This window comes from Macaca nemestrina, chromosome 10 (assembly GCF_043159975.1).
Source record: "Macaca nemestrina isolate mMacNem1 chromosome 10, mMacNem.hap1, whole genome shotgun sequence".
Classification (NCBI taxonomy): Eukaryota; Metazoa; Chordata; class Mammalia; order Primates; family Cercopithecidae; genus Macaca; species Macaca nemestrina.
The window spans coordinates 80,446,400-80,463,344 of NC_092134.1; the positions used below are offsets into that span (position 1 = coordinate 80,446,400).

At 42.1% G+C, this 16,945-nt stretch overlaps 1 protein-coding gene across 4 annotated transcripts in view; it reads right to left on the bottom strand.

The window, feature by feature from the left end:
* The window catches only part of LOC105474393 (eukaryotic translation initiation factor 4B), a 35,401-nt gene extending 18,849 nt beyond the window's left edge, over nucleotides 1–16,552 (bottom strand). Inside the window, exons 1-6 of one of the 4 annotated variants that reach the window (XM_071071677.1) lie at nucleotides 16,410–16,552; nucleotides 6,489–6,626; nucleotides 4,116–4,324; nucleotides 3,062–3,178; nucleotides 1,213–1,267; nucleotides 446–580 (exon numbers count right to left, since the gene is read on the bottom strand). In XM_071071677.1, coding sequence (XP_070927778.1) covers nucleotides 446–580; nucleotides 1,213–1,267; nucleotides 3,062–3,178; nucleotides 4,116–4,324; nucleotides 6,489–6,626; nucleotides 16,410–16,422 — 667 coding nt within the window. In that variant the 5' untranslated portion in view covers nucleotides 16,423–16,552. The remainder of the gene's footprint in view (nucleotides 1–445; nucleotides 581–1,212; nucleotides 1,268–3,061; nucleotides 3,179–4,115; nucleotides 4,325–6,488; nucleotides 6,627–16,409) is intronic. The other 3 variants (XM_071071679.1, XM_071071678.1, XM_071071680.1) reach the window with 3 other exon arrangements.
* Between the last annotated feature and the right edge of the window lie 393 nt (nucleotides 16,553–16,945).

Here is a 16,945-nt window from a genome sequence, read left to right on the forward strand (position 1 = left end):
GGAGTCCTCTTGCCTCAGCTTGCTGAATAGCTAGGACTGCAGGTGCGCACTACCACATCAGCTTTTTTTTTTTTTTTTGGTAGATAGGGTTTTGTCACCCAGGCTGCTCTCAAACTCCTGGCCTCAAGCAATCCACCTGCCTTGACCTCCCAAAGTATTGGGATTATAGATGTGAGACACCATGCCCAGGTTGGGTTTCTTTATAAACAATTGTCTCCAAAAAAAGAGAAATGTCTGTCCCTTTCTTTGGTTAAGTTTCTAAATAAAATTATTAATTTGTCAAATTTGCTTTCTGCATCTATCAATTCTTTCAGATATTATCCAAAATTTTTCTTAATCTGCTTTCCCCCCTCTATCTGTTAATGTGATCATCTGTAACACATTTGGCCTATTACTAAATAGCCTCCCAAAGCACAGAAGAAACTAACTTCATAAAAACACTTACTGTCTCCAAAGCTATCATCACCTCTTCTAGGTGGGTAGTCATCAAAGCTGTCTGTAGCAGGACGAGCCCTCCAGTCTGTATCTGTTTTGTCAGAATCCCGATTTCTATCACGGCCAAAAGAACGATCATCCCTGTCTACAGATACATTAAAACAAAAACCGTAAGTTAGCTCATAAAAACTTTGCCCGATGTTTCTCACACATAGAAAAACCCCACTTGACCGTATTTTTCACTTTCACATCACATTGTCATCCCAGTTACCTCAGGCCCCATAAGTACATGCTCCAATTCAACCCGAGTGGTTCTTTTCCTCCCATTTTTTCCTATTGATTTAATGCTTAGCTATCTCAAATTCTGCATAGGCCAGGAGTCCGTGAAACATATACAAATTAGGTCCCCTTTGTGACCAATGTGCTGTTAGGCAGATAATCTATTTATCATCTATTTAATGTTCATCTAGATCAATCAGGCTTTTCAATCTTGACATGCATTTTGGGCTGCATAATTCTTTGTTGATAGGGACTGTCCTATCCCCTACAGAATTAACCCCTGGATTCTACTTATGTCAGCAGCACTCCCTCCAATTGTGACAACCTACACTGTCTTAAAACATTGCCAGAAATCCCCTGTGGGGCAAAACTGATTGAAAACTGTTACTGTAGATTCAGGCAGGCCCACCACTACCCCTATTAAAATTTTCTGGGAAAGGATGGTTTGTTGTCATCCTAGGACCATTACCAGTCAGAAATCTCTACCAATTTCCTTACCTTTATCCTGTGCTTGATCAGCAACGTCCACTCGAATTCTCCTGTTACCTAGAGACTGAGAGCATAGGACCATATTAACCAACCTTTTGCCCCATTATGCACAAATCCCTTGAGTGACCTTGAACGTCTGGGCATAGCAGAAGCACTAGGGGAAGGAAGATAAAGGAGAACACTGTAATCTAGCTAACACTCCAATCTGTGGGCTAAAGAGTCCTTTATAAAGACTTAAAAATTCAACAAATTTAAGCTGGCTTTGAATATTAGGTCAATTATCATACTACTTTTACAAAGCTTAATTTCACAGAACAGAATTAACTTTTTAACGATCCAAGGTAATTTGTCAAGTGTAGTAAATTAAAAACAATCCTCACATAACTAGCTGAATAAAAGGCATATTTGGTGCCACAGCAATTATTTATCAAAATTTATAGAAGCCAGGTGCAGTGGCATGTACCTACAGTCTCAGCTCTTTGGGAGGCTGAAGCGGGAGGATCACTTAAGCCCAGGAGTTCAAGTCCAGCCTAGGCAATATAGCGAGACCCTGTCTCCTAAAAATAAAACACCCAACACATTTATAGAGCCCCTACTAGTACTATACACCAGCAAAATTGCATAAAGCATGCTTTGTCTACAATCTTAGGTTCTTTCACTCAGTATTACCTTTGGATAAATCAGTTCTTCCAGAGATACCCTCTGACTTCCCTTTCCCACATCATTATTTACATACTTTGAACCCAATTAATTCTACTGCTGATTTTTCCTCATTTCATAGTAGAATCTACAGTTGAAGAAGGATAACAATGATTTTTAGTTAAAAATACCCAAAACTATATTAAACACCACTATAATGAAATCTTTAGTAACAAATAACTCTTAAATATGCACCACAACAATATATTAAGTAATAGTTCATCTAGTAAGCATCAAATAGTTAACAACTGCATGGTATTCTTTTTCTTATCCAGACTGAGTAAGGTTAGAGACCACTAAAGTTAATAAAATCTAAAAATAATCCAATAAGAGTAACTCTGGAACAACATTAGACCTTCATATGCATTTAAATTTAACTAAGTACATTAATTTTTATCTCTATTTCACGCTGATGACAGATTATGATGATGGTAATTATAAGGCAGCAAAACTATTTCTAAGAGGTGTTGATTTCAATCATGTCATAGGGCAAATTAGGACTTATGGCACGAATTATGGCACAAATGGCACTAGAAATTGCCTTATCAATAAACAATAAGGTGTTTTTGGAGTTAAAGGAGGAAAAAAGTCTTTTTTCTTCTGAGATATAAGCCTCTCAAGTTCTGGGACAGGAAAATATTTTGTAGGCAGTGTTGACAAGCAGAAGGATTGGATATTTGTCTCTCTCCTATAATATATTCCTTTGTAGGAAATGTTTCCAAATCCTCTTAAATGAACAAAAAATACCATTACAACACTTCCCTGAAAATGAGATATGCCTTTCAATACTAAACAAATTTGATTTTTCTATTTGCCTTTATCAGGTCAGATTACTCTGAAAAAGTCACAGGAGTTGAGGCAACACTATGGGTAAACCAATGTGAGACTTTTTTAGAGACATGGTGTGTGGCGCGTTTCTTCCACAATTTTCCACCTAAGTACCTCTTCTAAATTATTGGGGCCTACTGAATTTGCTGAAGTGTGACTTGCTAAATGTTGAATGTTAAGTGATATACTGTTAAATAATGCAGGCCTTTATTTGTAGATATGGGAATCTTTGAAGTGAGCCACTCACTCAACCTAAAAAATATCAGTTTGATAAACAAACACGAGATTTGTGAACTTACACCCCTCATATCCCCACTCTTATTTTCTTTACCTCTTCATTGAGACTCAGGGCACTGAGCAGGGAATCCAGGTCCTCAAATTCAGCATAACCAAAACCTTTCAACCTCTCTGGATTGCTGGGTTCACGTGGTAAACGCACTGCACTGATCTGAAGGAATAAGAAACAACAAAGTTTCCCAACGTTCTTCATTTGCCATTTTTTGAGAGGAGTACGAAAGCATTACTGTATGTGCATGAATTTTTATGAATACACGAGAACATGGTTGTCTCAGGAGGAAAACTGATGCAGAGGGATAGTAGAAACTTTACTAAATGCCCTATTATACCTTCTGAATTTTGAACTATATGAATTTAACCCTTAAAAGAAATATGAATTCAGGCCAGGTACAGAGGCTCATGCCTGTAGTCCCAGCACTGTGGGAGGCTGAAGCAGGTGGATCATCTGAGATCAGGAGTTCAAGAGCAGCCTGACCAACATGGTGAAACCCCATCTCTACTAAATATAAAAAATTAGCTGGGCATGGTGGCACATGTCTGTTATCCCAGCTACTTGGGAGGCTGAGGCAGAATTGCTTGAACCTGGGAGATGGAGGTTGCAGTGAGCTGATATTGCACCGTTGCACTCCAGCCTGGGCAACAAGAGCGAAACTCCATCTCAAAAAAAACAAAAAACAAAAAAACTATATTTCTTTTTTTTTTTTTTGAGACAGAGTCTTATTCTGTCACCCAGGCTGGAGTACAGTGGCGCAATGTCAGCTCACTGCAACCTCTCCCTCTCAGGTTCAAGCAATTCTCCTACCTCAGCCTCCCGAGTAGCTGGGATTACAGACGTGTGCCACCACGCCCAGCTAATTTCTGTATTCTTAGTAGAAGAACACAACATTAGCCAGGCTGGACTCGAACTCCTGACCTCAAATGATCCACCCACCTCTGACTCCCAAAATGCAGGGATTACATGTGTGAGCCACCATGCCCAGCCTTAAACTGTATTTTTAGTTGTTTAAGAGCAACTGCTGATTCCACAATTAGTCTTTTTTAGACACTATCCTCAATATCTAGTTAATTATTACAACTTTTACACTTACATTTAATCCTCTAAAGAATTCCTTAATTGACTCTTCTGTCACATCATAGGGTAGGTTCCCTAGAAAAGCAGTGTAGGGTGGCGATTTGGGAAGACGGCTCCGGTCGATATTGGGTTCCCGAGCAGCCCGTGGAGCAGTGGGAAGGATGGAACGGTCAATTGGAGGCGCCCTGTACACATCGTCATCATTACTGTGCCACGTTGTTGAAACTAGGATAGAGGAATGAATACAAGAATTAGAAGAAACGTCTCTCACTACTGTCATAGAACAAGAGGACCCATGTTAACTGCCAAATATTAAACATGCTATACAAGGAAACAGACAAAAAAAAAGTGGGGGTTCACTAATAAGGGCACTTTACAAAAAGAAGATGCTTCTGAGATTAATTATGACACCTCAATCCTTATGTAGCAAAGAAATACTATTCCATAAATACAACTGTTCATGGAATATTACTGTGTGCCAGCTACTTTATATTAATTATATCCCATCTTATCTAACAGTCCTATGAGGTTGTCCCCCATTCTACAGAAAAGCAAACTCAGATTTCACATAGTAATTTGCCCAAGGTCACAGATGGTAAAGCTAGGATTCAAACCTGGGTCCCTCTTACTCCAGGTGTATTTAACGACTACTGACAACTCTCATACTCCTAGTGGCGAGGCTGAAGTGAGTATTTTTCTGCATGGTCTATCCTCCCTTAAAAACAATAAGCCCAGCTCGGTGGCTCACGCCTGTAATCCCAGCACTTTGGGAGGCCAAGGTGGGTGGATCTGACGTCAGGAGTTTAAGACCAGCCTGACCAATATGGTGAAACCCTGTCTCTACTAAAAATACAAAAATTAGCCAGGCACGGTGGCGCGTGCCGGTAATCCCAGCTACTTGGGAGGCTGAGACAGGAGAATTGCTTGAACCGGGAGGTGGAGGTTGCGGTGAGCCAAGAGACTGCGCCACTGCACTACAGTGTGGGCGACAGAGACTCCGTCTGAAAACAAACAAAAAATACAACAACAACAATCTTTCCCTACAGAACTGTCCATGAATTTGTACTTCAGATACCAACACTTATGGGAAGTACGACCTATATAAAATTTCCTGTTTTGGCTGGGTGCAGTGGCTCATGCCTATAATCCCAGCACTTCGGGAGGCTGAGGCAGGTGGATCATGAGGTCAGAAGTTCAAGACCAGTCTGGCCAAAATGGTAAAACCCCAACTCTACTAAAAATACAAAAAGTAGCTGGCGCGGTGGCAGGCACCTGTAATCCCAGCTACCCAGGTGGCTGAGGTTGGAGAATCGCTTGAACCCCAGGAGCAGAGGTTGTGCTGAGCTGAGAGTGCGCCACTACACTCCAGCCTGGGCGATAAGAGTGAGACTGTATCAAAAAAAAAAAAAAAAAAAAAATTCCCATTTTTAGGAATTATGAGAACAGGTCACAAGAAAAATTATTCTTTCAGCATGCAATAAAAGATTTTCAGGAAAAAAACAATGGTAATGAGATTTATGTCATACCTGGTAATTATAAAAAATAGCTCCTGATTATTTCTGGTGACTCCCTGAAGGTACAGAACTTGTCCAAATGACACTCAATGACTCTTCTTTATTTTCCCACCATAATTAGTGTTCTCATTCCTTTTCCTCAGACCAGTTTTGTTTACCCAAGGACACTGATTTTATACTAATAACTCCTAGAATTAATTATTCCTTGGCTCTGAGTAAACATAGCTAACAGATTACACTGAAACATCACTTTTTGTTTTTAATTTTTTTGAGATGGAGTCTCGCTCTGTCATCCACGCTGGAGTACAGTGGCATGATCTCGGCTCACTGCCACCTCCACCTCCCGGGTTCAAGCAATTCTCCTGCCCCAGCCTCCCGAGTAGCTGAAATTACAGGCACATGCTACCACGCCCAGCTAATTTTTGTTTTTAGTAGAGACAGGTTTTCACCATGTTGGTCAGGTTGGTCTTGAACTTCTGATCTCACATGATCTGTCTACCTCGGCCTCCCAAAGTGCTGGGATTACAGGTGTGAGCCATTGCGAGCAGCCTGAAACATCATTTTATGAGGACCCCATAGAATTGCTTACTTTTAAAATGAAGAAAATGAGGCCCAAAAGAATAGTAACTTAAGAAGTCTGTTAGTGCAAGAGCAAGAACTATCAAAGCTCTCTTAAATGACCACTTCAGTCTTCACTGCAAAGTCTGATAGCCCAAACCTCAGAATAAACCTTAGATTCTACAAAATATGTAAGATTTCAGGTGCTAAAAAATGAGTAAGTTCTTTTCAGATTACAAATGATGTGAATTATTATGTAATAGGTTTCCTCTAGAAAATAATAAACATTCCAAACATGATGACAAAAGAAAAATTACCATCTCCTTCCAGGTCATCCGTTTCATCAGCCCAGCTGACTGGTTTGGAAACATAGGTGCTTCCTCCACCAGTACCCCCATCCTCAGCCAGAAAGTCTGTTAGGGAGATAGTCTTCCCCTTCTTATTCTTCTTTTTTGCTGTTTTAAAAGGCAAGAGAAAGATTATTCATCAATACCCAGATATTTACAGAGCTGTACAATGCAATATTGTAAAACGTTATTTTCAAAGAAAGTAACATGGACACTCCTCAAATGGTTAAATTATGGCATTTCCATGAAGGGGTACTATACAGACATAAATAAGGAGAAAGCACAATATAATGGTACAAAAAGAAGAAGTGAACAATAAGAAATTTAAAAGTTGCAGAATATCTATTATGTGTAAACACATGTTTACGTATGGAAAAGGGTCTGGGTGTTTGAGATACCCCCTGGAGAGTATGTTTGGAGTGTGGGGGCAACCTTTTATTTTCTACTATATTCACTTATCATTTGAGATCTTTAATTTTGTAAGTACTTCTATTCAGTTACTACTTTCACTGCTCCTTGGATAAAAAAGATGAATAAAAATTCGTATCTCACATAACACATTCTGTATGGCAGTTCTGAAGATTGTTTGACACTTGTAAACAAACCATAGGAGGAAGGAATCACAACTATCCTTTTTCTTTTTTTTGAGACAGAGTCTTGCTCTTGTATCCCAGGCTGGAGTACAATGGTGCCATCTTGGCTCACTGCAACCTCTGCCTCCTGGGTTGAAGAAATTCTCCTGCCTCAGCCTCCCGAGTAGCTGGGATTACAGCACCCGCCACCACGCCCGCTAACTTTTTTGTGTTTTTAGTAGAGACGGGGTTTCACCACGTTGGCCAGGCTGGTCTCAAACTCCTAACCTCAGGTGATCCACCTGCCTCAGCCTCCCAAAGTGCTGGGATCATAGGTGTGAACCACCACACCCGGCCCCATTTTTTTTTTTCTTTTTTGGGACAGGGTCTTGCTCTGTTGCCCAGGCTGTAGTGCAGTGGTGTGGCCACGGCTATTTGCAGCCTCAACCCTCCCAGGCTCATGCGATCCTCCCACCTCAGCCTCCTCAATAGCTGGGACCACAGAGGTACACCACCATGTCCAGCTGATTTTTAATTTTTTTTTTTTAATTCCCTATGTTGCCTAGGCTGGTCTCAAGTATCCTGGAGGATCCTAGGCTCAAGTGATCCTCCTGCCTCAGTCTCCCAAAATGCTGGGATTACAGGTATGAGTCATGGTGCCTGGCCACAACTATCAATTTACAGAAAAGGAAACTAAGTCTCAGAGAGGTTAAGTGAAACACTAGATGTCTGTAAAGTTACAGAGACATTAGATGGCTAGGCTGAAGATAAAACCCAAGTTTTTTTCATACGAAGTCCAAGGTTCTTTCTATATACCAAGGTATCCTTGCCTCTCAGCAGCTTATTCTATGTCAGATTATCAAAACCATGGTAAAACGTACCGCTATTTGTAGTGTTCAAATGGTAAAAGTCATATTTCCTAGATCTCTCTGCCCTCTAGAAAAAATGTCCTTCTCTACTGTAACAACACTGCATATGAGGATATAATGCTAAAAGGAAAACACAAGAAAACCCTAATAACCAACACATTTAAGTGTTTCCCACCATTATGGAATACTTTGTAATCTCCAAATGGTTCAGCTTAGCGAACTGACACTGCTCTTTCTTTTTGGTCCTCAGAACTTCTGAGAAGTTACCACCAATCAAGAACTAATTCAGAAGAGCAGAAGGGACTCAGTAAAGTTCCAGAACTGGCCTGATAGCAGACACTACATGATTAAGAAAAAAGCAAGCAGCTTTGTTGTAAAAAAGATTGGCTTCATGGTTTTTATAATCACGAATTTCTCCTCCATGTTCCAACTGTCACCTGATTTTTAATCCAAGAATATCAAAGTTGATGTACCCCTTTGTTTAACTGAAGGTTGCTTTCTCAGTTGGTATCTGCCTTTCTTTCAAAATTCAACTTTCGGGAAATAAAGGTAACCAGTTTGCTATGAATGTTAACACACAGCCTTCCGGACACAATCGGAACCTGAAGTAATACGGTCTCAACGTGCAAACCAGATGAACCCGGCTAAAATAATCAAAGTTGACCACGAACATGGTATTTACCATATCTCTCAAGTGACTTAACATTAATCCAGCTCCGAAAGTATCGTTTATGATCAACCAGATCACATTTTGAATCCATCCTACTTTTTTTTTTTTGAGATGAAATCTCGCTTTGTCATACAGGCTGGAGTGCAGTGGTGTGATCTTAGCTCACTGCAACCTCCGCCTCCCGGGTTCAAGTGATTTCTCCTGCCTCAGCCTCCCAAGTAGCTGGGACTACAGGTGCGTGCCACCATGCCAGGCTAATTTTTTTTTTTTTTTAGTTTTAGTAGAGACAGGGTTTCACAGTGTTAGCCAGGATGGTCTCGATCTCCTGACCTTGTGATCAGCCTCCCAAAGTGCTGGGATTATAGATGTGAGCCAACGCGCCTGGCCTGCTTTTTCTTTTCTTTTCTTTTTTTTTTTTTTTTTTTTTGCAGTGGTGCAATCATGGCTCACTGCGGCTTTGACCTTTTGGGCTCAAGCAGTCCTCCCACTGTAGCCTCTTGAGTAGCTGGGACTATAGGCATGCACCACCACGCCCAGTTAATTTTAAAATTTTTTGTAGAGGCGGGGGTCTTGCTACGCTGCCCAGATTGGTCTTCAACTCCTGGCCTCAAGTGGTCCACCTGTCTCAGCCTTCCAAAGTGCTGGGATGAGATGTGAGCCACTGCACTTGGCCTTATTCCATAGCTTTCAAAGAATACAGTTATGCAGATGTTGGGTCTCATAGCACTTTTATTGCTGCAGCTCATATGCAAAAGTTTTTTTTTTTTTTTTTTTTTTGAGAGGGAGTCTCACTCTGTTGCCCAGGCTGGAGTGCAGTGGCACCATCCTGACTCACTGCAACCTCTGTCTCCCAAGTTCAAGTGATTCTCCTGCTTCAGTCTCCCGAGTAGCTGGGATTACAGGCACGTGCCACCAAGCCTGGCTAATTTTTGTTATTTTTAGCAGAGACAGGGTTTCACCATGTTGGCCAGGCTAGTCTTGAACTCCTGACCTCAAAGGATCCACCCACCTCGACCTCCCAAAATGCTGGGATTACAGGAATGAGCCACTGTGCGCCCAGCCTCATATGCAAAGATCTACGGGAGAGTTTAATAAGCTAACATGAATAAGACATGAGGTAAACCACTTATAGTGCCTGGGCTTATTTTAGACTTTTTCATATCATTTAATTCAAAAATAGAGTCTGGGATTAACATGATGCTAGCTAGATATCCTTACCCTCATGGGGCTTAATCTGGTATCATTAGCTAATATCCAATTATTAACCTGTCCTTCCACTGGGAGGATAAAAATAGAACTGGTGGTCAGTACAATGAGGTCAAGTTCAACATAAGAACATAACAATCTGAATAAGGTATCCCTTTCCTCTTTGTTCTATATACGTATCTTCTACCAAAACAGCAGAATGTGGAATTAATCTGCCCTTTAGTCCGATTTGGCTTAAATCAACTTTGTAGATCAGTTTCTCAACTCTTACCCCTTGACTCCTTTGACAAACAAGTTTACTCTTTAATGTTATTTGAAATTTCCAAACAAATTAAATATCATGACTAAAAAATATTAAAGGCACTTTTAAATCTTAGAATGTCTTTTCAAATCACAAGTCTCCCCCTCCTCTGATTGCCACCCACTCCCAGGCCCTCTGGTTAAGAAATTACTGTTGGATGAGTCTTTTTTTTTTTTTGAGACAGAGTTTTGCTCTTGTTGCCTAGGCTGTAGTGCAATGGTGCAATCTTGGCTCACCAAAACCTCCATGTCCCAGGGTCAAGCAATTCTCCTGCCTCGGCCTCCCGAGTAGCTGGGATTACAGGCATGCGCCACCACACCTAATTTTGTATTTTTAATAGAGACGGGGTTTCTCCATGTTGGTCAGGCTGGTCTCCAACTCCTGACCCCAGGTGATCCTCCTGCCTCCGTCTCCCAAAGTGCTGGGATTACAGGCGTGAGCCACTGCACCCCAGCTATTAGATAAGTCTTAAAAAAAAAAAAAAAGGCTAAAATTCCGTACAAGATCTTTAACTTATTTAACTGCAGCAGCAGCATTGACTCAGTCACAACATAAACAGCAGGTTTAAAGGAATTAGCCCTTGAAAAGCAAAATCAATAAGCTTAAAGTAGGTGCCCGTGTTTGTTCCACTCCATTTCATTCCAGTAACTGAGAAAAGATGTTATCTAAATCCTCCATGCCCTTTGCTCCCCCAATACCTAGGCCCATTACATGTTTAGATATCAACAGTGTTCCCTCTGCCTTATAAGTAAAGCACTGTTTAATGCTCCAGGTTTATCAATCCTTTGCAATTCGACAATGAACTGGTCCAATTCTTTAATTTTCTCTAAATCTTATGTGAACTGGTTAAAAAGGTAACAAATCAATCACCTCGCAAAACAAAACGTGTCCCAATTATTTATACATGGTCTACAGTGGGGAAAAGACAACACCAGCTCTTTATATATCCATACAGGTTTAATAGAAGATCTTAAAAACGGAAATATTGCTAAGTCCAGAAGCCCTTAAACAAGAGACAACACATTCATGGTTTTCTTAATAAACAGAATTTGTTATAATAGACACTAAAATAAATACAACCTACTTCTTAACTCAGAGTTTCTCTATTTCAGCACTACTCATATTTTAGCTTAGGTAATTTCTTGTCATGGGGCGATCTTTAGCAGTATCTCTGACTCTCCTCATTAGATGCCAATAGCAACCCCCGAACCCCATTCCACTGTGACAACCAAAAGCGTCTCTGGACACTGCCAAATGCTCTATGGTGGGATGGGGTTTGGGATGAAAGACTGTCCCTTAGTTGAGAACCATGTTCTAAGTGATGTTTCACTTCAATGAATAAAAAGATAAATGAAAAGGAAATGTTAGTCCTATACAAAGGACTTTTCTTTGGGGGTGATAAAAAGGTTCTGAAATTAGATAATAATGATGGTTGTACATCTCTGAATACACTAAACCCCACCAAATTGTACAGGGCCTTGCTGTGTCACCCAGGCTGGAGTACAGTAGTGAGATCATGGCTCACTACAGCCTTGACCTCCAGGGCTTAAGCAATCCTCCCACCATAGACTCCCAAGTAGCTAGGACCACAGGTACATGCCATCCTGGCTTAACCATCCCTGGCTAATTTTTAAAAAAATTTTTGTAGAGGTGTGGTCTCACCATGTTACTTAGGCTGGTCTTGAATTCCTGGGCCTAAGTGATCCTCCTGCCTTGGCACCCCAAAGTGCTGGGATTACAGGTGTGAGCTACTGCACACGGTCCAAACTGTATACTTTATAAGGGCAAATTTTATGGTATACAAATTACATTGAATAAAGCTATTATTAAAAGTGAGTTCTGCCAAATTCTCCATAATTAAAGGCTACTTTAGGCCATGCGTGGTGGCTCATGCCTGTAATCCCAGCACTTTGGGAGGCCAAGGTGGGAGGATCACCTGAGGTCAGGAGCTCGAGACCAGCCTGGCTAACACGGTGAAACTCCATCTCTACAAGAACTGCTTGAGCCCAGGAGGTGGAGATTGCAGTGAGCCGAGACCATGCCACTGTACTCCAGCCTGAGCCATAGAGTGAGACTCTGTCTCAAAACAAAAACAAAAACAACAAAACAACAAAAAAAAGCTACTTTAAATAATGAATTAATGATTAACAAATGTTTCCCTAAATCAACAACATTGTATAAACACAATCAATCTACCCAAATAGAGTGTCTAGAATTAGACTAATTACATTGGTGTTTAAAGCCCAGCCATGAAAAGACATTTCATGCAATGTAATATCATAATATTTCACCTTCACCTTTACTGCATTATATAGATGCTCCCCGACTTTATGATAAGACTATCAGGATAAACCCATCTCAAGTAAAAAAAGCATTTACTATCCAGATAAACCCATTGTAAAGTTGAAAAGATCCCAATGTAAACCACCCTTTGATTTAGTTGGGGATTGGGTAAGTTTAGCATAGTAGAGAGAAAGACTAAGTCAGAACTCATAAGCTCCACCATCTTGACTCCCGTACAGATTCAGTTTCATGACCTCTCTGTGCCCAATTACTTCATTTTGACACAAGAAGATGCCATACTACCTTTTCCTTATCCCTCCAGGGATACTGAATTTGATCATTTACATAATCAAAGTAAGTGCCCAATGCATGCCATACTAACCATTACACAAAATGGGAGACAGGAGCTACACAAACTCAAATTAAACTTCTTGATTTGAGTACTTTCCTACTATTGGGACCATAGCAGTATCTACAACAAATTTAAGAAACTGGCTCATAAATGTACATAAGGCAAATCTAATTACAAATATGCACTTAAAATACCGTACTCATCAGTTATTTCCTCTACCATTATGAAAAGAGAATTCCAGAATGTTTTGAGATGAAACATACCTCTTTTTTCAATGACATTACTTAGAAACACTGCTTTATCTTAACTGACAGTATTCTGTATTGGTATTTAAACTTTCAAAAAGAGTTTTAGTTTTAGCCTTCTGGGTATCTTACTCCCAGAATAACATATACATGATGGAGGATGGAATTTGAAACTGGGTAATCTATAAGCAATATATAATGGCAACCCTTAAAACCATTTTACTGTGAGAGTTAGCAGTGTATGAAAACAACCACTGCAGAGCATCTTCTCCCTATAAAAATAATCAAATGAGATGTCACACAGGATGGCATTTTGAAGCATTATGGAAATGAAAGGCCTGTGCATGAGCTTATGTATTTCCAATTTTAAATTTTTTTTTTTTTTTTTTGAGACGGAGTCTTGCTCTGTCACCCAGGCTGGAGGGCAGTGGTGCAATCTCAATTTACTGCAATCTCTGCCTCCTGGATTATAGGCGTGAGCCATCGTGCCCAGCCCAACACCCCGCTAATTTTTGTATTTTTAGTGGAGACTGGGTTTCACCATGTTGGCCAGGCTGGTCTCGAACTCCTGTTCTCAGGTGTTTTGCCCACCTCGGCTTCCCAAAGTGCTGGGATTACAGGCATGAGCTACTGCAACCTGCTCAATTTGAAAGCATTTTAAATGTTAAACTGTATCAAACACATCTGATTCCCTCTAGGTAAGGGGAGAGCAGACAAATAATGACCACTTTCCAGATAAAGAAATTGAGATTCAAGAGGTAACTGGCTTGTAACAAGTCTACTAAAGTAGTCACAATGAAAATTTAAGAGAAATGAAAAACTTCGTATTTTTAAGACTTTTTTTTTTTTTTTTGAGATGGAGTCTTGCTCTTTTGCCCAGGCTGGAGTGCAGTGGCACAATCTCGATTCACTGCAACCTCTGCCTCCCAGGCTGAAGTGATTCTCCTGCCTCAGCTTCCTGAGTAGCTGGGATTACAGGCACGCGACACCACACCCAGCTAATTTTTGTATTTTTAGTAGAGACAGAGTTTCACCATGTTGGTCAGGTTGGTGTCCAACTCCTGACCTAGTGATCCGCCCGCCTCAGCCTCCCAAAGTGCTGGGATTATAGGCGTGAGCCACCGCGCCAGGCCTTGAAGAATTCTTTCTAAGAAGCAAAGCAAGAAATTAAGTGTACTGGCTCAATGTATCAAGTTTCTAGGAATTCAAACTATCCTCATTCTATAGTTAGTTCTGAGACCTACCTTAGTTCTTGAAGGTCAATAATGGATCACACTGGAAACTGGTATTGCTGCAAAGAATTTTTTGGTCTCATTTAACAGTAAAAGAGGCATAATGAAGTTGTTTTATGTATTTTCACACAGAATACATAACATCCATTTCCCTCATCAGGGAATACTGGTTACTTCACAAAGCCAATGTGACTGGAAAAGAGGGGCGGGGAAACCATCCGATAAACCCCAGATTCCTCAAGGGCAGACTGAAAGACGTGACTTGTGCTCAAATACCAGTACCAGCTAAAAAGATTTACTGAAGTGAATTAAAGATGAGGGTTTTCAAGGGAGTGGAGTAAATATGGAAGAACAAGAAAATGGGACGGCACTGAGTAAATCCCTTTAATCAGTCTGGATTTCCCTCAACTTGGTAAAACAAAGGACATAAATTGCTGGCACGTCTTCCGCCTCTAAAAAAAAAAAAACGAAAGTTAAGAAAACACAAATTTTCTTCACTAAATTACTATACTAAACTGTTAAGGTGGCAAATCCAGACCAAGTAAGTACTTTAAGCAACGGTTAGTTTAAAATATATTTAGGACTTGTACTAGCCCACTGGAGAAAAAAATTTGAACATTTTTGTAAACTTCAGATGCTTTAGGGCAGCGTCCTAAACTGATGATGACACCTTGATACTTTTAAGTTGCTGAGGAGTCTCAAAGATTATGAGCTTGCTCTGCCAGCTGAGAGCAGTGTGGCCTTAAATAATATTCCTCAGCTGGGAAATACCACCAGCTCTCTGCAGTACCTCAGGATCGAAGGAGACAACAATGCACAAAAGTGCTTGGTCAACTGTCAAGTGTTACACCAATGAAAGATCTTCAAATGCACCTCAAATTTCTCAACATTTTCCAAAGCCAACCATAACCCTTAGCTTCTTTGTAACAGAGATGATGAATTACCGGGTAAAAAATGAGCACCCAGAGATAGAAGTTCAAATAATGTTTTCAAGAATGCAAGGTCATGCCAGAGAAAACAAACTATATTCCCCAAACTAAAATCAATGCTACAAGATGTTGGGTCATCACTGCTCTTACAGGCCCATTAGATATGTAAGTAGACTTGCAAGGCAACCTCCAAGGTTGTCTAAAGAAGTAAGCAACTCCAGTCACTAGTAATACATAAAGTAAGCAACTCCAGCCACTAGTAAGCACTATCTTAAAGTATCTGCTGGTAGTTGTACAGTTACCTTAACAACAACAAAAAAAAAGCTGAAATCTACCATTGGAGCTATCCACATTCAACCAACATGGAAGCGCCAGAAGAGAAACCTGATCCTTGCATATAGCTGCGCTGAGTAAAAACGCCTCCAACTGAGTATGAGAAAAAAGCCTAGAAGGAAATCCAGGTGCACACCCGTGCTTCTCAACACGTGGGTGCACCACACTGGGTTCCCCACCCCCCAATAGCACCAACCTCCAAGCCTAACACACATACCCTTGGAAGAATACAGGCACAGGGCCACACTCTAGAAAGGGAAGAGACAACCTAAAAGGACATAAAAAGAGCGCAACACAGGCGCGTTAAAAGCTTCCCATCTGGGTTCTAGCGCAAGGACTGACGGCGCGCCCGTCTCCACTACCCTCGTGTCTCCCACCGCGCACGCGCACCACTGCCTTCCCCCGCCCCTCCACCGACTCGCGCTCGCGTTCCAACTGCTCCCCCCACACTTATTCCCCTGCCCCCGACTCCGGTCCGCTACAGCCTCGCGCCTTGGAGACGTAGCCTAATGTGCACTCGTCCGCGCAGCAACCGCCTCCTTCCTTCCTCCACGCCTTCACGTGGGCACGGTGCTTCACGTCTACGAAAAGGCCTCGCACCACCCGCACACCTTTCTGCGCCTCCTTCTCCAATTCAAGCCAGAGTCCACCATTACTGCCTATTCCAATCTCGCGCAGAAAGGGTGAAAAGAGTGTGAGGGGGAGGGGAAGGTGTCCTTCCCCTCCCCCCCAAACATCCCGAGGTAGTAACCTAACAGGGCTACGCCGCCAGCCTGCCGCAGCCCTCAATTCAGAAAGGAACCGGTGCCAGCAGTTCCCCGACTTCAGGAAATCAGTGGATCACGCTCGGAGGGGGGTTTCCGAGCCCAGTCCTTGGCCGCGCTCGGCTGCTCGCTCACCTGAGGCCGCCATGTTGGGAGAGGGAAAGAGAACGCAAAGGACCCGGATGAGGCAATCACGTGATTATAGCGGGCGCGTCGGGCTAGGAGACTCGAAGCTGGGAGGGGGCGGGGAGGTGAGGACGGAGACAGGAGGCGGGGCGGCGCTGCTCTAGGTTCGTAAAGCTGCGCGGCGAGGTGGCACGGCTTCCGACGGGAAGACATGCGCGACATGTGGCCAAAGGGGTGGGGCCTGGGTTGTCGCGAAACCCCTCACGCTTTACGTAGGGCTACACGCGGGCGCGGGGCTGGGGTTGAGCCCTGGCCGGCCTCGTGATGCATAAACTTCCTGCCGGAAGAGTGACGGGAAGGGTGGGGCTTCGCTGCTGGTTCCGCTTACTCTGCACGGAGCCGGTGATGGGTGTGGCGAAATGGATGTTCTGAAAGGGAAGAGTCTGAGTTTAACGTACTTTTTTTTTTGAGACGGAGTTTCGCTCTTGTTGCCCAGGCTGGAGTGCAATGGCGCGCGCGACCTCGGCTCACTGCACCCCCCGCCT